Source organism: Odontesthes bonariensis, chromosome 19, assembly GCF_027942865.1.
Source record: "Odontesthes bonariensis isolate fOdoBon6 chromosome 19, fOdoBon6.hap1, whole genome shotgun sequence".
NCBI classification, from domain to species: Eukaryota; Metazoa; Chordata; class Actinopteri; order Atheriniformes; family Atherinopsidae; genus Odontesthes; species Odontesthes bonariensis.
This window is the reverse complement of record NC_134524.1, coordinates 17,253,785-17,276,612: the sequence shown is the minus strand read 5'-3', so window position 1 is coordinate 17,276,612 and position 22,828 is coordinate 17,253,785. Positions and strand designations below refer to the sequence as shown.

General features: G+C 39.8%; 1 protein-coding gene across 5 annotated transcripts in view; it reads left to right on the top strand.

Annotated features, from left to right (window-relative positions):
• The window catches only part of nlgn2a (neuroligin 2a), a 190,435-nt gene that overhangs the window by 62,767 nt on the left and 104,840 nt on the right, over window positions 1-22,828 (top strand). For all 5 annotated transcript variants that reach the window (XM_075451575.1, XM_075451577.1, XM_075451573.1 and 2 more), the window contains one exon: window positions 7,673-8,517. In XM_075451575.1, coding sequence (XP_075307690.1) covers window positions 8,010-8,517 — 508 coding nt within the window. In that variant the 5' untranslated portion in view covers window positions 7,673-8,009. The remainder of the gene's footprint in view (window positions 1-7,672; window positions 8,518-22,828) is intronic.

The following is a 22,828-nucleotide window of genomic DNA, read 5'->3' as shown; positions in this document are numbered from 1 at the left end:
ACCTCAGAAGGTAATCTTTTAACATACCTCCTCGTCTCCTCTTTTTATCCATTGAGCTCCGCTCTGACTTTAATAGATTCTTTTCCACATGGACAGAGAGTACTAGGATAAAAAATAATAAAAGATAAGAGATTGACAGCAGCCTGAGTGAATGCTGACCTGCCTGCTGGTTCCTTTCTATCCACAGCCCACACTGAAGCTGTCAGTTGGATGGCAAACATACAAACACGCATACGCTCACACTTGCTTCTGACCAATAAACTCGCATTAATGTGGCATCTGCTGAGATGAAACTGCTTTTCTTTTTTTCTTTTTTTGCTGTGCAGCGACTTGGCATCGACCCTACTGTGGCTTCAACAATTACCTTGTGATCAACACATCAGACTTCTGTCACAAAGATAACACGCACAGCTCTGCAAATGCTCAGCAAAATGCAACACAACCCCAAGCTTTCACAAAAGGCCGAACAGACGTGCATACTGTACGCATCGGCTGTGTGTTATATCCGCACACAACGTCACAGAAGCATATTGGCATTTGAATATCATTTTTTTCCTGTCACAGCCTTGATGTATTATTTGCAAATGTGAAAACAAATGAGAAAAATGTTGGCCTTGAGATGATAATAAACGTTTTTGTGTGAGTTGTCTTCACCGCGACGAGCTGAAACTTTTACTTTGATTTTTCTTCATCGCCCGGTTTCTCTATTCTTCTCCCTGAACAGAAGACAATTTTAAGGCAGTAACACAGACTGACCTCGTCCGTCCAGGGCTTTCACGCCCTGAGTCGCAGCCATTAGCCAGCTCCTCAGCCTGGCAAAGTCTGTTTATTATCTGTCATTAAGTTGAATCTAGTGAGCGTACAGTCAGGCAGGCTGGCGGTACAGCACCAAGGAAGAGGTGGTAGGCAATTACAGGGAAGATTGTTGTGGGTAATTCTGCAGCTGTATTGGAGTAGCGCTGGGTGGAATTGGTATTAGTGGGGTTTGGATGGTGCTTGATAAGCTGCTTGGCAGAATGGTGATGGATGTGATGGTGAGACTGATCTTATGGCTGATTTTACGAAGTGGGGGAAACTTTTCGGCCGAAGAAATGTTGCTGTTTTTGAGGAAGAACATCCATCAAAAGGTCTGAATCAGAAACTGGCTTGGAGGAAGTTTTTTTTTTCTCTTTAAAACCAAAAACTAGGTCGGGATCTTAATGGTGTCTCTTCCAAATTCTGCTCTCCCCAACAGGTGCAGATCTGTGGGGGATAAACTCACCGAGCATGTCAGGATTGGGGAGGTTTTCAAGGACAGTCTGAAAGTCTGTCTTAGTTTGGGTTCAAATCGCTTTCCTGAGTTCTTGTATTCCTACTTCTGTTTAGATTGCATATCACATTGGAGAACTTGAAGCTTTTTTTTTGATGGGAGAGATCAAATATCAATTTTACAAAATAATTGTGAGTATACTGGTTTTGTTCCTTTTTTTTTTCCAGTTTCACTCTAACATGTTCCCACTGGTCCTGTTGCCACTTCTTAGTTTGAATCTATTTAGATACTCCACATTTTGGAAGAGGCCAAATCATTTCCTGGTTTATCTCTGTCGACTCACTTTTTATGTCATTTATTTCATAGGTGTTTCTTATAACATGCAAAACTTTTGATCAAACAAAACGGATGTCTGCTTGAAAAGGGAACTAACACTGGCTTCATTAACAGTGGTATGGCCATAAAGAATCTTTAAAGTTTCTGAATTTGACTGAAATGATCCCCAACTCAATTTAGAGCATACAGCAGCTTAGTGGGAGATGATTAGATAAAGCGTTTCCATCTGACGTGGGCTCATCTAAATTAAATCAGCCTTAAGAGACATTAGTTTAGGCATCATTTTAATCATATTTGTTGAGCACTCGTATGTCCCTAACAAAAAAAACATGATTCCAAAAGGGGGATTAAAAACGGGTAAACTGGAGGAATCCTCTGGCACAGTACATGAAATTGTACCAAACAAAAAAAAAATCAAACATTTTGTTTAGGAAATGAAACAAACTCGTGTGTAAAGAATAATGCTGCACTAGCTGCTAAACATTATGGACAGTACTGCACATCCTCTACACAACTTATTGATTGAAATAGTATCTTCAGTCAGAGGCTTCTTCAGGTTTGCTACAAAAAGGGTTGGTGAAGAGATCATTCCAACAGAGGGTTTCAAGCATAACTCTTAAGAGGTCTTTTTAAAAGTGTCCAAAGCAAAAAATAAATTTGAAACAGACACAAGATCATCTTCAGGAATACCTTTATTCTTTCGGACTTTATGGGATATTGAGTTATGTCTGGGAAGTTGTCGGGCAAGCACAGCTGGTGTGTCACGTTAATTCAATCTTGGTCACCTTAGACATAATTCACAAAGTTGTTTTCATGCCCCCGAATGCATGTCAACACTTACTGAAAACAAGAAGTTAATTTAGTTAGTTAGTTTTTACATTTTCCACCAGCTTTTTCCTGATTAATATCTTCTTATTATAAATAAAGATAAGTGTGATAATCCGTCTAATGACTGGACAAAGTGAAGGGACTCATTTCGGATGGAATGTAAAATCTACCTGCCTCTTTATTTGTTTTTATTTTAACTGACTTTTTTTGTTTTCATCAAAACTGCATTCATTTAGTTTCCTTATTAAAGCATTGTTGAGTTAAATTCAGACACTCCTCACTGCATTAAATGAAAAGAGTGGTTTTGGTTTTAAAATCATGAAATCACAAGATCTTTTTGAAATTCATGCCTTAGAGTGAGCAGTCTCACAGCTCCCCATCCCCATCACTTCTCATGGCAAAAACATCAAAGACTGGAATCAGTCTTGAAGTTGACATGAGCAGAATAAGGATGATTTGTGGGACATAATCTCTGGTGAGACTGATTGTAATTAATGAGGGAGAAAATTGCTCACACATGTTGACGAGAGTGACATGTAAGGATGGAGATTTTCAAAACTGAATGCAGTTTAGTTTGTGCGAGCATCAAATTTAACAGTTTCTAATAGGTTAGTAAGCTGCAAGCCAAATTTTCAGGTCCTATATGGTTTCCTTACTCTGGATCTTAATGTATCGCAATGATTCATTCAAAATTGCATCATCACACCTCTAAACAGCTATTAAAGATGGAATACACAGAGGTTTCAATGCCTCCCAGTAGATATTTTCTTTTAACTTCATTGTTCCTGTGTTTTCTTTCCCATCCTCCTGTCCCCAACAGGTTTGTTGATACTCCACTCTCCATCCTATGGAGAGTTTCACTTTTTCAAGCTGTGCCAAACAAATTTAATCCTGTATAATTACCTCATAGAGTTCCTCGTCTACAATGGAGGAATGTTTTGAGCGATGGCTTTCATAACTCTTCCGGAAAAAACACAACATTTTGGCTAGTAAACTGCGCAGTGGGATTAAGTGAGATTCTCAGCGCAAGTTTCTTACGGCTTACTATCTTTTGAATAGAAATTGTAGTTTAATTGTTTCCCTACTTCTAATGTATTTATGGCTCTCTAAATGCGTGCTGTCGTACAAGCTTGCAAGCTGAGACACGAAGCCGTCTTCTGTCTCCTGTCCTTTAATTCAGATTCCTAAAAGGCGACATATGATGTTCTTCTCAGCGGCGGCTCCTTACAGATCAGTCAATCTGAGGTTTTTTTCACTTTAGTAGGAGCCTTTGAATATCCTTTCTGGTATTATGTGCTCTTCATTCACTGTGGACCTTGCTCTTCTTCACAGCATTTACTTTTTGCTGCAGAACGCACATCAGCTGCACTGCGCAGTGGCCGTATTGTTAAAGAACTTATCAGGATATTCCGGTCAAACTTAGAAAATCTGTCTGATGAAAGATTAGATAGAGACTTAATTCATTCTTCGAATTAGAAAAATACTGTGAAGTCTGAATTGGGACACTTTCTTCAACTGATGGGAAAATAAATTTACTAATAAATGAGTCATATGACATGTACTGAAGTATTAATTCAGAACTCTTATTAATAATTAAACAACTCCAAGCAAGATGACACTGTCGATAGCTTTTAAATGGGAAAGGATTTCTCAGTTTGAAACTTAGACTTTGTATGAATTTAAGCAAGGCATTTCTGGAAAAAAAGAATAAAGAAGAAACAGTTTTCACAATGGATATGTACATAAGAGACGTGTGTGTAAAAAAGAGCAAGTGTGTGTGCATGAGAGCTTATGATTTTGCACTTCAAAGAATCTGCACGACCTTGCGCTGCCTCATTGTGTAATCACGTGTGCACGCCTTAGCACGCTTGGTAGATCAGGAAAAAAGTGTACGTGAGCACGAGCTTCACCCTCTGTAAATCTAGCTCTGTGATCAAATTCATATCTGTGTATTTTATCGTATGTGGCCAGCAGCCGGGGATTCCAGGTTTGAACAGTCTCGCTTGACATATTAATGGTTGCGACTGTGGTTTGTGTCTTGTTACTTAAGATTTATCAAACGTGGGATGTGCTCCAACTGCCCTGCAGATCCCAGTGGAGTGGAATGCGCAGGGTGTTCAGCCATGATGAGTAAGAGCCCGAACTGTAAGGAGCAGAAGCACTGCAGTTCAAAGGAAACCATGCCCATCACATTAAACTGAATGGCAAGATTACCCGACTGTCATTGGGGGTTGCTTGAGTTCCAAGCAAAAAGCATTTAACATAAGTTTTGTCAGTGTTCTCATTACTGATGTGATCGCAGAGGTTAAGTTAGTTCAAAGCAACATATTAAAGTGTTTTTATAGGCAATTGCTGATACTTGGCAAAGCTAACATTGGTTTGGCTATCTTATTTAAATGTTAACCTTAGTTTTACGTGTTAAAATGACTAAAGCAGCAGCAACCAACATCTCACGTGATTGGAATACCAATGCATGGAGATAGTGCTGTGTATGTAATTTAGTTCAGGTTTGGGGAAGTTCCTTTAGCTGACGTTCACTGAGGAGGTCAGGGTTGGTTGGCAGTACTGTTTATGGACAATGGGAAATGGAACACATCTATACTCTCTGCTTGAAGAGGATGTTTTCCCCTGGAAAAGAAACCCGGACCTCTTTTTCTCTTTCGTACTTTGTTTACCCTCATCTGTCACAGCACAACCTACAGCAAAGGTGGTGGTGGATTGGATTGCAGCATCCTTCAGAAGTTTATAGGTGCTCCTTTTTTTAGATTGTAAATGCCAAACAAGAGAAGTGGAGAGATGAAGGTGGGGTTCATTTTTGAGGTCTTCCACTAAGTGATCTGCACGGTCCCTTTCCATTCTGCTGATGATATGAATCATGGATGAGTATGCATCATTTTATAAGTCTGTTTGCGATGGAGCAGAGTACAGCCACAATAAATCATTTTGGGGAGACCTGTTCATTTGTACCTGTTCTGTGGCTCTGCTGCCTTACTCATCTCTCCTCTCAGTAGCACCCTTCTCTTTGTTCCCTCTGCTTCATCAATCACTTAAGCTTCCCCACTGCTCACAGCAAAGCTGGACCAATTAGGTCCTCTAATTGAGCCAATTAGTAATTAAACACTCAGATGCATCCCGAAATTCTGAAGGTCCTTCCAGGAAGGCCCATGTCTGCCAGGGTCTTGGCGCTTTACCAGATATTCTGACTTATACGGGCCTCTGCTGCCCTCTGGCCCTACTCGTACTGAAAGTGTAAGTTTGGAGTAAATGAAAACTAGTTGACCCCCTCCATGGGGCCGTGGAAGTGGGAGTATAAGTGTCCACTTCCCTGAGACTCTGCAGGCTTCATGTTGCTTTTACTCAAGGATACTGAAGGGTCTCTGCAGATCTGAGTGAAATAAGCTTTTTATATTAACAGGAGCCGTTTCCTCTCCATCTATATGCTCACCTTTTATCTCCCGTTTGTCTCTTACCATCCACACTCCTTTTTTCTTCACTCTCCCCTCATCTCTGCTTTTCGATCTCGCAGTCTCTTTTATGTATGAATGTGTGTGTGTGTGTTTGTGGGTGAAAGGCTCGGCTCAGTGCGCACTCCAAAGCAGGGCGGCCTCTGGACTATCCGAGGTTTAATTAGAGCGTGCATTGTGCGGCCCGCTTCTCTGACAGCATATATACATGCAGACACACACACTGGCTCGTGGGCAGTACAACAAAGGCAGGCAGCATTATTTTTAGTCGGAATGACAATGAGTAGTAACACGTGCTACATATAGGCTCACGATTACCACACTCTGAAAGAATCCAAATCTGTTTATCTTTCCCTTTTAAGAGCTTGTTGTACATTTATTATTAGGCACACGAGCCTCATTCACATTTTCTGCTCATCAGCCTATAGACTCTAATTATCTGCTGTCTGCCTCAGGACACCTAACTCCCATACTTTCAAATTCAGATGGCTTTATTGGCAGAGAAGACAACAAAAAAAAAAACAGAGGTGCTTCAGTGAGTGCAGGCGATGCAATAACTCAGTTAATAATGGCTTTAAATGGGACAATTATGGCATGGCGATGAAGCAAGAGAGAATGTAAGAGAGATAAAGGTGTGACGGTGAATTTAAAGAATTATATGTGGCTGAAATGATGTGTGTGAACATAATTTTTTTTTTCTTGTACCGCCTGCTCTGATATGTGTGTGTATGCGCCTCGTACCATTACATAACACAACCCAACAATGTTACGATGGCATTATCTCGTCTATGCCTCATGCATTTATTGACTCTGGGTCTGTTACATGAGGATTTACACATTTCCGCATTAGATTACATGAATGACTGTGCCGCGTGTGGGCTCTCATTCATGTGTGGGTCAGTTAAGGCTTACTGAGCACGTGTGTGTGTCCTAATGTTCTGCATATAGCCCGAAAATGTTCCGGTCTGGTATAAGCTGCTTACACATTATTGACCCTTGACTTTATTGGGCAGTGAAAGGCTCGCCCTAATCTTTAGCCTCTACTCTTCGTTCACTCCTTCAGCCGTGCTTTTATCTCCAAAAGCAACACCTAAGCCTTTTAGGAAATTGATATCCATGCATATCAAAGAATCAGTGGCAGTGTGGTCAGATCAAGACTTGTGAAGTAGCTTGACTACATCCATCGAAATACATTGGCTCTCTAGAGAGATTTGTGCGTACCACATAGGAGTAAGCTGGCATGTTAAACACAGATCACCAGGAAGGATTTGGTTTGTGTCCTCATACAGTTCAGTCCAGGACAGGCTGAACGTGTCCAATATTACGGTTTCCAGGCATAATGCTGTTGATATGTGTACTCAGCATGGAGTACTTAGGATTTTTGCACAGCACAGACGAGATTCCAAAAACCAGAAGGAAGAAGTAGAATATCCTCACATTATGTTTGAGCCCCTTTTTCTTATCTTATTTGCCGGACTGTTTTTTTTCTGAGCTATTTTTCTGCTTGTGATGTAATGCAGTGAAACATGTTGATCAAAACATGAAATGTTTTCCAAAATGAACCGTTTGCTCAATGCGCCCAACACTGCTTTTACATGCAGAAAGTCTTCTCATTTAACTGCTTTTTTTTTAATTGAAGTGTTTTTTCTTGACAACATTTAAAGGGTTATAACAGTTGATAAAGTGTATTTTTGGTAAAGTGATGGTATAACCTCTCTTATCTTTCTTTTTTTCCCCTTATTCCCCTTCCCCACCACCTCTCTCTTCCTGCCCGCTTCTCTGTCTCATTCTGCAGGATTCATCATCAGTCCAATTATCTGGATGAAGTCAGAAGAATAGGTATGGAACGCAACAGAACCATGGCAGGGGAAGTATTTTGGATCACCGTTACTCAGAATCAACACTGACGTGGCACCCAAACCAAGGCCCAACCCTTTTTCCAGTATCCCAACAACCCTTCTCCCCAGCAGCTGGGTTGCCAACAGTCTTACATTCTCAGTGCTCCTGGGGTTGATCAGACCACTAAGGGTCCATCTGCTTTTGTTCATCTTGTTATGCTTAACTGTCCTCACTGTTGGTTATAATCCACATAGTCTCAGAAAGAACAGACGAGGAGCAGGTGGCTGAACAGTATGATTCCAGCCATGTACGCCTTTCCACTCATTTTAATTAAGCAAAGTCGGCAGGGTTTGTTGTCCAGGACACGCCCCTTTAGTCTCATGACAGACTGGTGCTTATTGAGTTTGCTAGGCCTCATCTTGCTCTTAAGTCTGGCTTCGTGCCAGAGGATGGATCCCTCGAAGCACCCCATAGTCACCACTAACTACGGCAAGCTCAGAGGCATCAAGAAGGACTTGAACAATGAAATTCTAGGCCCTGTGGAGCAGTATCTTGGAGTGCCCTATGCCACAGCACCCATAGGAGACCGCCGCTTTCAGCCGCCTGAAGCTCCAGGATCTTGGCAGGAGATCCGCAACGCCACCCAGTTCGCCCCTGTGTGCCCTCAGAATGTCCACGGGGTGCTGCCTGAGATAATGCTCCCTGTATGGTACACAGACAACCTGGACGTGGCGGCAGGATATGTTCAGAACCAGAGCGAGGACTGCCTGTACCTCAATATCTATGTGCCCACAGAAGATGGTAAGTTTACGGAGTAAAATTAGAGGCTGATGAAGGTGGGAGCTGGTGGGTTTTTGTTAGTATTAGTCACAGCCTTAAATACATACTTAACTATTCAGTAAGCCCCACTCCTTTAGGTTATGTGTCTTTGCTTTTCAAGGTTTCCATATTTTGACAATTTACAAAGGTACAGATACACGACTGGTATAGATTTTAACGTTTTGGGGTCTTTGTAGATAAACAACAGACTTTTTTCTGACAGAGTTTTTGTGACCTGAACTTACAGTTATCCTTAGGAGATTTTACATGTTTTTTCCAAGCAAATCATGGAAAGGAAAGAATTTATTATAATTTTTTTTAATTGACAAATGTTTACCTTTTTTTCTTCTGACATAGTTCAAAGGAAAGGAATATACTTTATATGTGCAGTTACAGGCTTGGTCCTCCAGGCTTACCGGGGGTCTTTTAAAGTTTTCCTTTGGATATTGGCTGCTTTTTCATGTCCAGTCCTTGTACCTCACCATTTTCAGAGGAATGTTTTTTTTTTAACACTGGTTTATGAATTATTCAAGCATAAAAATGGCAACTCACTCACGAGGTGAACAATCTAAGAATGTATTTTAAATTGTGTCTTAAGACGCTTTACCTGTTTGCTGCCTGTGGCAAGGACATTTCTTTAGTTACATGTGCAAAAATGCCAGTTTGACTGACATAGAATAGTAATTTTGCACCAACAAGGGGATTCCCACAGATATTATATGGGAAAACTTGGCATAACTCGACTTCTTCTGTCGAGCTATGCCAAGTTTGTCCTTTAAAAAAAAAAAACAAACTGAGGAAACCGGAAGACAAAAGAAGACATGGCAGGCCTGTAGCAGATGACCAGTATCTCAAGGCTGGGGAACTATTCCTGAAGACTACTGAAAGAAATGACAAGAAAGCTTGTTTAAGAGGGTTCAGGCTATACAGAAGAATAAAAGTGGTCAAACCAAATATGGATTTTTAAGCTTCTTAGAAATGTACAAATTCTGTTTTAATGCTTAAATGGTGTTTTTCCTGTTAAGTGTATTCAATCAATGCTTGCGCTTATTTTCAGTTTTCCTGGCAATATCTAAAGAAGTGAGAGGCTGTCTCAGGACTTTTACACAGTACTGAACAGTAGTGGCTTTCATTCAGGAGAAGTGAACTCCAACGTGGCAGAAAAATACAACACGGTGGATATGCTAATTCCTGAATCTGATTTTTAAATTCAGTCTGTGGCCCCACAACACACTGAAGAATGAATCTCTAATGGAAGCAGTGCAGGTTTCTGCTGCAGGCACTTAGCTGTTTAGCTAATATTTTCAGTCTTTAAACACTTAAATGATTGAATAACATTAAAGTACCTCTATTTTACATGTGAAAAATCCAAAGCTTGACTGGCTTGTCTTGCTTTGATTGGACTCTCTTCCGTGGAGGGTTTTAGGGCAGTATCAGCTAGAACTACCTTTCTAAAATTAAGCATTAAGCTTGCTTCATAGTTTCCTCTTATATATGATGGTCTGTGATAAAAGGAAATAAGCAATATGACAAATATTGAATGTGAGGGCTGAAAGAAAATCAACGATCCTATGTCGGTTCTTTAAAGATAGAAAAGGACTAGAACAGTTTCCAGGTGATTTTTGAGCGGAGGATCAGATGACTTCTCACACTTTTTCTATTCTCTTCTTTCAGCTCAGATCACAATGACATTTTTTGTCTGCTCAGGCAGAATTGGTTATGAGGGCAATAAAAAAGAAATGTTTCCATCTGTTCGGCAGGTGTGATATGAGGAGTGGAGACTTCCATCACCATTCTCTCGCCCCTCGCCGAGAGTATGGGAAGAGGTGTTACACATTCGTCTTTTCATTATTTATCTCTAATATAAACTATACGAATGCAGGAGCTTTCAGAGCCAAAAGGCTGTAAGAATCTTGGATGCAGAATCTACTTGCAAAGGATTTCTTTTTTTAAACGTCAGAGCCAATTGGACATTTGCTGAGAAAACAGTTTAAAGGAAACTAAAAAAAGCGTACCTCAACCTGTGCTTTGATACTATCAGCTGGTGAATGTCTATGTTTGTGACCTTATTTATTTTCTACAAATGTCTACATGTGACTTGTATTTCAGTTCTGTAAACTAATTACACTTCATTCCCTTCAACGTTTTTGCTCCTCCATCACTTGACTGGACAGGCCTATTTTTTTTTTTTTTTTTTTTTTTTTTTTTTTAGCCCCTTCCCAGTTCAACACCCCTTTCTTCCTGCTTTCCACTCCAACACTGCAGCCTCGGCCCTCATCATTGCCCCTCTCAGCTCCTTGGGCGCATACAGTATAGCGCAGTATATGTCAGGGATCACGTCCATTTTTCCTTGTTTCTCTGGAATGTGAGATGCTGTGGAAATATAAATGTCACGCGCAGTAGTATCCACACACACGGCCAGCCAATCACTCAAATACTTGCCCGGAGGTGGAAAAGTCACACAGGTGTAAAACCCTTTTTTTTTTTTTTTTTTTTTTTTGACAGTTACTGTTCATTAACAAGGAGCTTTCGCATTTCACAGAGCGTATTACCTGCGATCAACAATCACTGACAGTGAGGAGTGTGCTGGTCTGACAGACGATATCAACACTGCACATATCTCATTGGATTTCTCCTTGCATATCTTTTGCTTTACTCTTCCTTCCATGTTGGTTTTGAATAACTTGTTTTGTACATGTGTTGCTGAGGAGAGGAAACAAGGAGAGGGCAGAAGGGATCCGGAGATTTTTTTGGGGCCATTGTTCACATGTGTGCAATATACTTTCATGACAGCAATCTTTAACTATTTCTTATGCTGCGTTCTTCTCATATTTCAAACTTGTCACTGCGTCTCCTGAGGCCTGGTTCTTGTATCCTTTTTTAGGGAACTATTAAGACGGGATCCTCAAAAACCTGTTCCAATTTAAGGGGGATTAATCCTGCAGAATTACTTCTTAATGTTGCCCTTGGTGCAAATGGAAGAAAGTGGGACACTCTGACATGAATGTGTGCTTGTTGATAGATAAAGAAATTCAGCAACATTTGGCGGGTCCCTCCCGGGTCTTTAATCATATTCTTAAATACTTAGTAAGTTGCAAAGCTAACCATTTGCTTTAATTTTTTCATTGATTCCCTGACATTCATGTAAATCTGCTCAGCTTTGGATCAAGTTCGCAAATGCAACATAAAGTTAATCATCCTTTTTTATGCTGGTAATGAAATATTACTTTTATTACTGTGTTATCTGATTAAAAGCAGCTCATTTTAACGCGCAGATGATTTTGATATTACATTTTCGACGTGAGACTTTTATGGTATCTTAAGTTGTAACATTATTGTCAGAACACTCACTTTCACATCCTAATCAAAAAGGATGTCCCTTTATACAGTGCAGTGGGAAGCAGCTGGGGTGAGTTGTGCAAGATTTTCGGAGCAACTAAAGCCAAGTTGCTTTAAACATTCTCTTTTGCTTTTAGTGCCTTTTTACCCCAGCCATGTATATAATCATACATAATACACAATGCTCTCTGTGACCCCTCCACCTAACAGATATTAAGTAGTTTTCCATGTCACCACCTGAACTCAGTGATGGATAGTTTTGGATTTGCTCTATTAGTAGCTCTGCTTGGATGAATTGAACACTGGAGCAGTACTATAATATACTATGTTAATTATAGCTCAGCTTGTTTCCTCATCTCTGGGGTAGTGCAGAACATCAAGCCTTAGGCCTGAGGGGAAAAGGCAGGTAGTTCCCTCATAAAATGCAGGTAGGGAGGGGCTCCACTGGTTCCCTTGGATATGACATCCCATAAATCACAGAAAGAGCTTTTCATGTGGCTCTGCAGAGACACACTGGATCGATGGATGAAGGAAGGGAAGGGAAGGAATGGTTGCTGCTGCCTCAGGCCAACAGTAAGACCACATGTTTCTCTCGGCAGTCAGCAGCCATTAACATAGAGCAACCCTTCATGGTGAATGAGTTGGAGTTGATAGTGGAGAACTTGCTATAAATGTGTGATTGCAAACACACATTATAGCAGTTTTACATGCAGTTAGAGAAAGAAGTGTTTAGATGTTAGCAGGAACATGTAAGTAAAGAGGTTAGGTTTTTCAGTAAAGATTGCTCTTTTAGAACACCCATGCCACCTGACCAAGCCTGATTACAGGTCATGAATTAGCCAGCACGGGATTATTCTCAAGGGACGCACAGATATATTGGCATAACATCAGGATCGGCAATTACTCACCTTGCCGACAACAATCAGCCCATTGGCAAAAAGGAATCACGTCAGCTCATGGAAGTGGTCGATGTTTATCTGGTGTGTCCGGCTTGTGTCGCATTGACATTGCCCTGAAATTGACAGATTTACATTTAATTTTGTTGGGTACAAAAACATTTTGTTGGGCCATGTGAGCACTGAAAATCATCGAGTTGTGTCAGATTAATCGACTTTAAAAACTTTTGAAACAGAATTTGTGCTCATTTAGATATGCGTTTCAGTGCTGCAATACTTAAAACATAGTTCATTAATGTTTTGGTATAATGCATTTTTTATAGTTTCCCCGACATTAAAGGGACGATAAATGACTAAATCAATCATTATCGACCGTCTGCCATTTCCCAAATTACTATCCTTAGCAACACCACACACAGTATTGATCCAGAATTTCCAAAATGTTTGATCCCTATTTATTACCAAATCCTGTTTAGTCATGAATTGAATAGCAGCCATAATAAGCCATATCTTTACTTGAACTTTTCAGGTCTTTCATCTTGTGGAAACCTTGTGCTTTAGTTTAAGTTGCAGCTTTTTGTCAAACACAGCATTCCTCCATTGATCCCTTGTCCATTTAATTTTTGTAATGTTTTTTTGTTTCTCTGTGTAACTCTATAGATATGACAACTCCTGTCTGATTGAAAGTTGTTGCCTTGAACCATCCTTTATAGGCTATAGGCATCGAATGTGGACAAAGGCAGGACATGTAACAGTGTATATCAGATGCTAATATCTTGCATGTGGATCAAACTAAATTCTAAATCAATAGGTATGATAGGTATAACTGAGGAAGACCACCTCCCTACCACTTTTGAAAGAACTTCATTGTGAGTAGGCAGGAGTTTTACCCTAAGCTGCTACAAAAGTGCCTTTTAAGCTGTTAGTTCTGTTCAATTAGTCCCTTCAAGGAGGGTATTCATTGGTTTTGCCAGATAATCCTTGGGGATTTTAACTGCTAACCTCAGCGTTGTCAGCGGTGCGCTACTTGGCTGAGCTGCATGGTGCGAGTGGAGGGCCTTATAAATTATTCCATCCGGTACTTCATCTATCTCCACGCATCAAGCTCAAACTCTCACATGTCCCCATTCTGCAATATTTCAATTTTCTAAGGAGATTCATCAACAAGAGTTCAATACTAATACAATAATGCACACGGCGTCCATGAACCTTGCTGCACCATTGGCATCGTCACAGGGCTAGAGATGAATGAAATAATAAAAGAGTTAAAAACAAACAGATAAATAATGAAAAGAGAGGGAGAAGTGCCAGCATGCAGCAGTGGAAATATGATTTATATTGCTTCTTATGCCAGAAAAGTCCTTAATTATTCTGCTCCAGCTCCTTCTATACATCACCTCTTTCCCATTCAGTCTTACTTGATACTACAGAACAAAGATGGTAGATGGGTGTAGGTGGTCGAGAGAAATGGATCATGCACATTTCAAATCAAGGAATTCACTTTAGTGATAAATGATAACAGCGATAACCAACGTAAGATGGAGGTCAGAACAGAAGGTCTCATTAAGCCTGATCGAGCCTTTACAAATCAAACCTGATGGAAGCCTGGCAGGGACTGCAATTCAGAGAAATTCAACCCTCAAAGGATCAGTGATCCTATTTTTTTTAATCAAAACATCAAATTAAAAAAAGAAAGTGTGGTCTTATTTTGAAATTTCTGTCTTTCTCTTAACATCATCGCTGCCCCAGCACATATTTCTCAAACCACAATTATTATTGGTGCCTATACCAAAGCAAGCACTTTTTTCCTAAACTCAACCAGATGGTGACTGAAAACAAAAGTAACGGTTGTCTAAATAGCTTTAAGGGATGGCGTAAAGGACCGACAATTCCACCCAGGAATCAGACGATGGTTTCTTGTTTGAAAACCTTGCATCACCAGAAGTGTTCTTTACACAAGTTGTTTTTGCAACCCCAGTTCTCAAAAAGTTTGTATGTTTAGTAGAATGTGAATCAAATTTATATTTAAAAAGAACACACAAAACATATCAAATGTTAAAGGTCAGACATTATTCAATGAAAAATAGGAGGTCGTCTTGATTTTGATAGCGGTACCATTTCTCAAAAAAACCCAGAAAAGACTGCTGCTGCGTCTCCGAATTGTGTTAACATGTGGAATATGTAAAGTCTAAATAACATGATTCAGAATTTGCACCACAATATGAAGATGCAGTCTTTTGCAGATGTTTTAACCTCTTCCTGTCCTTACTTCTGATAGACTCTGCCTCTCTAAGGTGCTCCCAGTCATGTTACAGAAATGTTGCAAATTAACATTTGTTGCAACGTGTTCTTCCAGTTGTTTCTTTTTAGTGCCCCTTACTTTTCCAGCCTTGTGTTTCCCCCATCCCAACTTTTTGAGGTGTTCCTCCCTTCATATTCCGGATTAACTAATATTTTTTATGGAAAGGTAAATGTCTCACTTTCAACATTTGATATGTTTTCTTTATTCCATCATGAATAAAATATTGGATTATGAGATTTGCAAATTATTTCATTCTGGTTTCATTTATATTTTACTCAGCGTCCCAACTCTTTTGGAATTAGTCAGTTATTTTTGTGAGGGGAGGGGGTTTATAGTGATGGGTCGGGTTCAGCGGTAATGCCTAACACGCATCTCAGTTGATGTTGATTCAAAATAATGAGATTACATGCACCCGTAGGAAAAGATGAAGCATCTTATGTTTATGGCAAAAAGATACTCAATACTGCAGTTGCCTTTGATGTAGCACCGTTAGAGAAGCTCTAAAGTACTAAATTGACTTAAATAGTGGGTATTTACCTGCTTAAATAGAAAAAAAAAGATTCAGTATGTCAGATCAAACTAAGACGTGTCCTCCAGGATGGAAAACTCCTTTACCACTTGATATTTCCAAAAATCTAAAAAATATCACTCTTTTGAGCACAGACCTACAGTGCCCGACATGAGACATGAGTTGAGAGGGAGAAGAGATTGGATTTTAAATAGATGACAGCTAAGATGGCGTAGCCTGTGATTTTGACAAACTGCTGAAAAAGGTTATGAGAAGTGTGTTCCGAACCACTCAGGCTATCATGTCAGAGGAGACAATCTGCACAGGCAAAGAGAGGGATTCCAGGCATGAGAAAGGAAGTAAGTGTGTGTCAGTGCGTGTGAAAGAGTCTGTCAGGAATAGGTCAACTGCATATTGTGCGGTGTATGATGGGCTGTTATTTTCAAGTCACATAGACTGTGTTTTGATTTCAGAGCCCATTTTCTGAAAACACCCTCCTTTCATTCAGGATGCACTCCAGTTTGATGTTTTTTAAGCTCCGACTAAAACTTTTTTCATTCAAATGTACTCATGTCATTCGATGTGTTTGAATCTCGGTAGAGATGGATTTGCATTTAAGTGCGGTATAACCTTGACCAAATTCCTGCCTGCACTTGTCTTTTTTGAACATTGTACCAAACATTTAAAGATCTTATGGGTCAAATATAAATGAGAGTTAAGTAACTACACTGATTATTTTTCTTGGAAGTTGCGTGAGTGAAAGTTTAGTCTATTCATTTTGGGGAAGCAGACTAGTTGTGCTTGAATCCAATTGGCTCTGAGTACAGGTACCTGAGAGGTGAGGTCTGCAGCTCGATCGTATGTAGTATTCTGACCAATCCCAGTTCCTCTCCTTGACACTTCCCATCTGTTTTGCATTGTGGCAGGTAAGGTAGGTGTCAAGTTGTAGTGATCATCTGGCACTCCAAATTACCCCCAGTACCCCGTCAAAGGGCTAGATGACAACTACGGCTTATGCCCATAATAAACGGGGCACCTTACTGTTGCAAAATAGAAGAGTGAGGGCAAGGAGGATTTGGATTGATTGGAATTTAGCCTTACTCCAAACTCTGATTACTATGACCAGCTTCAACACCGTTGTGAAATACACCATCGGGTATGTTCTGGTTGTGGTTAAACTCTAATGTAACATGTTATTTAATGAAGGACTTTGTGACTTGCCTTTTTTTTTCAGTAGATGGACACACTTCCTTTAAAAGTCAGTCTTTTCATAAACTCAATCTTAAAAGTCAGTGCAATGTCTGCCATAAATGTAAGTGGACAATTGCTTCATGTGTGGTACATTTAGTTTCTCATTCAAACCCTCGGGACTCGGGACTAACCATATTACTTTAATTTTATCACTTTAAATTGTAAAAAAAAAAAAAAGATCTGGGCAATACAAATGGAGTGAAATTACTTTTGTATGATCAGAATTTGATGGACGTGGACTAGTAAAACTATAAATTTCTAGAAGAGCTGATTGATAATTTTAAATGAGCTCATTTGTGGAGCCATATCAAAGTCAGCCAACTTGGCTGACAGGAATCTTGGCCCTGCCTGTGCACACGTTCAACCGACCCAAATTTGACAAACAATTTGAATCCTCATACCTTTTTTTTAACAGCTTGAACAACTTTCCAGGCTCATGTGCTACCGAACAACCTCAGTTCCAGTGATTGATGCCATCTCATAATCGAGTACGTAATTTTCCCAATGCACCCATTATCTGTTCAGCCTGGCATTACCAGACAAATATGTAAAAGTAAATTAGTCCCAGCCTCTCAGTTCATTTTTTGATTCTGAGGAAGAACCATCAGTGAGCACACATGAAATGAACCACACACCTTCTGCAATAAATCAGAGCCATGAAATATAACTTAATTCTGACCAGCATCCCTCTTCAACGACAACTGTAGCGTATAAAATCTGCTCAATATAAGATAAACGGTTGTGATTGGCTTGGCCTGAGCAAGGATATTTGCAAGTCTGTTTGAAATGGAGAGGCGCTTTCTGCCAGCAAATTAAACATGAGCTCTCCAGATTGATCTGGTTCCCAGGGTATGTTCCCTTTTACACTCACATGCCTTGCATGATTTCCTGGTCTTAAAGTCTACAGAACTTGATCTGAGCTGATATTTCATTTACAACTTTAAACAAGAGCATCAACGGTGGCACAGGTTAGGACGCTGTAGAAAAGTGAAGGATTTTAGACATTTATTTGCCTCGTCTTACTCTAACTTTGGGTCACTTTGAGTCTAACTTGCATTAACCTCTACATGTACAGGGAACTGACTGGAACTGGAGAAAAGATGAACATTTTTCCCTTTGTATCTTTACTCACTGTAGATGCAAGAGAATCCATTGCCTTCATAATGTAATTACATGACTGAGATGGAGTGCACTGCCAGATTATGATATTGATCACATTTTGAAGCTGTCAGGTTGACTCTAAAGGATGCTGAGAAGCAACAGTGTAGTTGGTGAGGGACATCGACATGAAGAAAGGATGGAAGGAGGTAGGGAGGAAGAGATCATTGCAGAATTTAGATAGAAGATGCAGAGGGGAGGGGGGGGTTGTGAGCGGATGGATGGTCTTGGCAACCATCCACCACTTCCTGTGTCTTCCTGTCAGGGTGTGCATCAAAGGCTGCATGCATTTTGCCTTTCCACTAGACTCTGAATGAAGGAATTAGCAAGAGCTCAGTTCCAGCTATTTTTAGCCTGTAAGCCAGAGAGATGGCAAGAACGAAGGAGAAATTGAGGGGGAATGTGCACATGGATGCATGCGGGGGTGGATTTTAGTTTGCATTGGTGAATGAATGTGCATGCACATCACATGATCCCAATAATCTCTATGGTGTGTTTTTATTTGTTATTCCTCATTCATATGGATGATGTTCATGAATTTCTTCCCCATTTCATTTGGTTTCTCCCTTTCCTTCCATTTTTCCTCTTTTCCTTCATCCATTCTTTATCTTATGTATGTAGCCCATGTTTGATTCTCAGATCATCATATGCTCTGGATGAGCAGTGGAGTCAGAAATAGGATTTAGCACCAGGCAGTCCATTTAAATGATCTTTTTAGCCTGCAGAGATTGAACTGACTTTAAAACAGTACTTGGATAATAAGCTCCCAGGCATGTTCTTCTGACTCGACTTCTTCAGCAGAGCTTTCTGCACAATCTGGGATATCATCTTAGTTAACTCTGCGATTGATGAAGTGCATCTAATAGAATTTGATAAAGTCTGATATTCCCTGTCCTATCCATTGAAAATGCTCTTTAATAACCAGCTCCCACCAATACATCGTCCAGTGGTTTGGAGACATGCTGAGTAACGTGCGCCTACTGACAGAGATTTCTGATTTGAGATAGTTTACGAACGACAGTGTCTCTTCCTTGAAAGTGCAAATGTATTCAGACCTTTTAAAACCACATGTTAATTCCAAGCTGACACGTCGGTGTCATTTCGTTTTTAATGTTCTCTTCATAAAATTTTCACATTGGTAGTCAGCATGTGTAAGGCGATACGGGTCACAGAGAATTGCAAAACCGGGCTTTGCCCTTCACCTCTTCTGTACAAAGCTTTTCAATATTTCCAAGCCGCCAGTCTTACAGTTTAAGTCCGTTTACTGGGGGAGGCATGATGGGTGCCATACTTTATCCAACACTCTTCTCTGCCATCACTCTGTAACAGGGTATACTTGCACTCTTTAGACCACGTGACCTTTTCTTTATGTATTGAAGCCTTTTTTTTCTGATTATCCTCTCTTATAAGTGGTTCTCTTTAAGCTACACAGCTGTTTAGTAACTATAAGTTCAGTTCTATTTGCATTGTGTTTGGGTTGAAATGCTCTTACTGTTGATTTTCTTCAATCTGATGCTATCGAAGATGACGGCTCACCGCTATTCTTCAAGGTTTTAATAATGTATAATATGAAAACCTTATATGAATAATTTAACCAAACTTCAACACTTTCTAGCTGTTTTTAACACATATTTTCCATATTTCCGGTATAAGAAATGAGAAGCTATTCACTGCTTCAGTTAGTGTTAGATAACTTGTCCCCAGCTAAAAGATATTAGATTATGATTATATTTTGAATATATTAAGAATACATTGGATATTTTTATCAACTGTGATGTCACAAAAACTTTTGAAATGTACAAAATGTGTCAAAAATAGTGCCAGGACTTCCTCTGAATTCTTTGCTCCCAGCTGGGTTAGCTTTGGTGCCCGCCAGGGTTCAGATGACAGGGTTTACACTTGTTCAAATGAAGCACACTGATGAAGCAATTGCACAGGACTTAATTTTAATCAAACTAAACCTGTGAAGTATGAATGCCTACTAAATAAATGCAGTCACTACTTGTACATTTTTGATTTTTAAATGGCAACAATCTGCTACGGTGTTTGCTATATTAACCATGTTGGGTGACGGTAAATGTGTTTCCAGCTTCTTTTGCCCACCCCAAAAATGTACCAAAACAAATTGCTATTGAATAGTAGATATTAAGTGCCAGTGTATGTGTAGATTCTAAAAAGATGAAAGAACAGCAAGCAATTCATTTGGGGAGGCAACAGATTGAAAACGCAGAAGATGATTGATTACAGCAATATATCTGAATTTGACTACTATTTTAAAGGATACTATTAACCTATCCAGTCTGATAGAGGCTATCAGTTTGTTATAGGGAAGTTCACTGGTAAATTTGTACAGTTATACTGTTATGCTTTTGGGCACAGCCTCAACTGTATAACGTATAGCAGGAATGGACAGTCATAAATTGTCCTCGGTTCTCAGTGTATTTGCTTTTTATAATTAATCCTGCAGTTTATTGATACTGTTCACATTTTGAAATGCTGAGTCGGCCGGCTCACGGCAGCACGGTCAGCTATCCTGTTACCATGTTGGTTTTGAGACCAACAGCATCAGGAAATTACTTAGCAATGTTGTTAAATAGAGATACGCTTGTGTAAAGAGAAGTGGTTGTACATCATGACAGTTTTTTTTTTGAGCTGCAGTACTTAAACGATTTCAAACATTTGCATTTGAAGTTAAATAGGTATCAATTTGACTGTTTTACAGTTGATATATAAACTGAACAGCTCGTGTCAAGCTGTTTTGTGTTTTGATATCTTTTAATGCCGTCCTCGTTAAGAAGGCATGACGGTGCAGACTGAACCTTTTAACAGGTCCCAGTCTGCCTCTATTCCATCTGCTCATAGAAACTACAAACACGTTGTGTTTTCAGGCTTTTTTTTAAAGTAACTTTGGCAAAATAAAATATTGGAAGATCAAGAGCCATACAACCTGTGAGAGGGACAATTCACCTGTCGGGGGGGATTAAAATGTCCTCAGTTTGCTATAAGGCAAAGTTATGAGGATGCACATCTATACATAACAGATGAACACAGGGCTGAGCACTTGTTGGTCCGCACACATACATACTTGCAGACATGCAAGACTCATTATGAGCCATGAGGTCGTCTCCTTTTGTTATATTGTACCAACTTCTCATCTCACTCTCTTTTGCTGCCGCACACGTTCACACACAACTCACATCCCATCTCTTTCAATGCAGCTCAAAGGGCCATCTCTTTAGGGCTTCTGAGGCTGAAGTTGCCAGTAGCGGGGAATGCAAATTACCCTTTGCGCACACACACGGAGCCCACTGCCAGGTCCCACTGCTTAGTGTGCCTCATGCATCACTGAATGGGCCAAAGAGAAAAAGAGACAAAAGGAAGGATTAAAAGAAGGAAGTGTTGAGGGTATAGATAGAGCAGGAGGTTATCCAGGGGTAAGGCCTCCTCCTCTGTTGGAACAACATTGTTGATATGCTCATGCAGGAGAAGTCAGTGCATCACTGCAACTTCATTCATCACTATTTAGCATGAGACTGCTGGGTCGAGGCCGACACCATACATCTGTGCAGCTCCAACGCAGACTCTTTAACATTCACACATGTGTACATGTATAATTGAGCTCACAAATGCACAAGCACTTCGCATATGCTATGATGCGGTGTGAAAAATGGAAGATGATTCTCCCGTCTACAAAAAGGCAACATGCAACATCTTAAAGATAACGACCTTCTAAACTGGCATGCAAAATTTAACGCAAATGTATCCCCTGTTAAAGCCAAGAACATGAATAATAAAAAAAAGATGTAAACAAACCAGGAGAAATTAGATAACGCTATAGTCTGTTAGTCAAAAGCTAAAGTAAAATTTTGAGTGCAACTGTTGTAAAAGTTTAAAATCATAAAATCACTATGGTCCCACAGATTGTGCTTTTGGATAAAATACATCTGCTTAAGCTCAGTAAATAGTTTTGTAGTGCAATTCCAACATTTTACTCACTGACCAATAACATACTAAAAACTTACTACATTGCACATCCAGGGAACCCACGTCCTCGGCCAGCAGCATGTGCTGCACACTCATACTGGCAGCTGAAATTTCAGCACCATGGACAGTGTCACATAACGGGCCTGACACATTCCAAGCCTCCCCTGGTCATTCGCTGTGTCGGAAATCATTTAACTATTCTCTACTAATTCCATTGTACATTTGGGGATTAAAAATAACTGTTTCGTGATACAACACTCTCCTAATTTCATCTCGCACAAAGCTTACGAATAAGCATTTAACTAATGACTCGATGTGCACCACTTTTGGGAAAGCAGTGTGGAATAATTTGTTGAATACGTTTGATGAATACGTTTTAAGATATTTAAACCAGACACTCTCAAGGACCTGAGTATTTTTTTCCATAAGGTTCTAATTTATTTAAAAATCTTATGACAAATAAACGTTTTTACTTCCAAGGGACCATCTAATGTACTACCCAAGAATCGTCCGCAGTCCGCAGAGATCACTTAATTTACAGTAAATGAAACGGCTCAAGTTTACTCTCTGGGTGACACAAGAGATTGCACTGATAGTGTTTGGTTTGATATAGCTTTGAGAGATAAGGTGACTTAAAACTGAAATGGCAATTGAGCTGTCCAAAGCCATTAGAGCAGCATATATTTTGTTTCTCAGAAATCTGGTTAATTTAAATCCTCAAGTATATCAGGATTTACTCTCATTTTAGAAGACCTGATTCAGACAAATTGGTATCGATGGAAAATCTGCTCTGGCACATTTAAGAGTGGACTTTTCCTTTAGGGGAATATAAATTGTTGACTTGCATTAATAAAA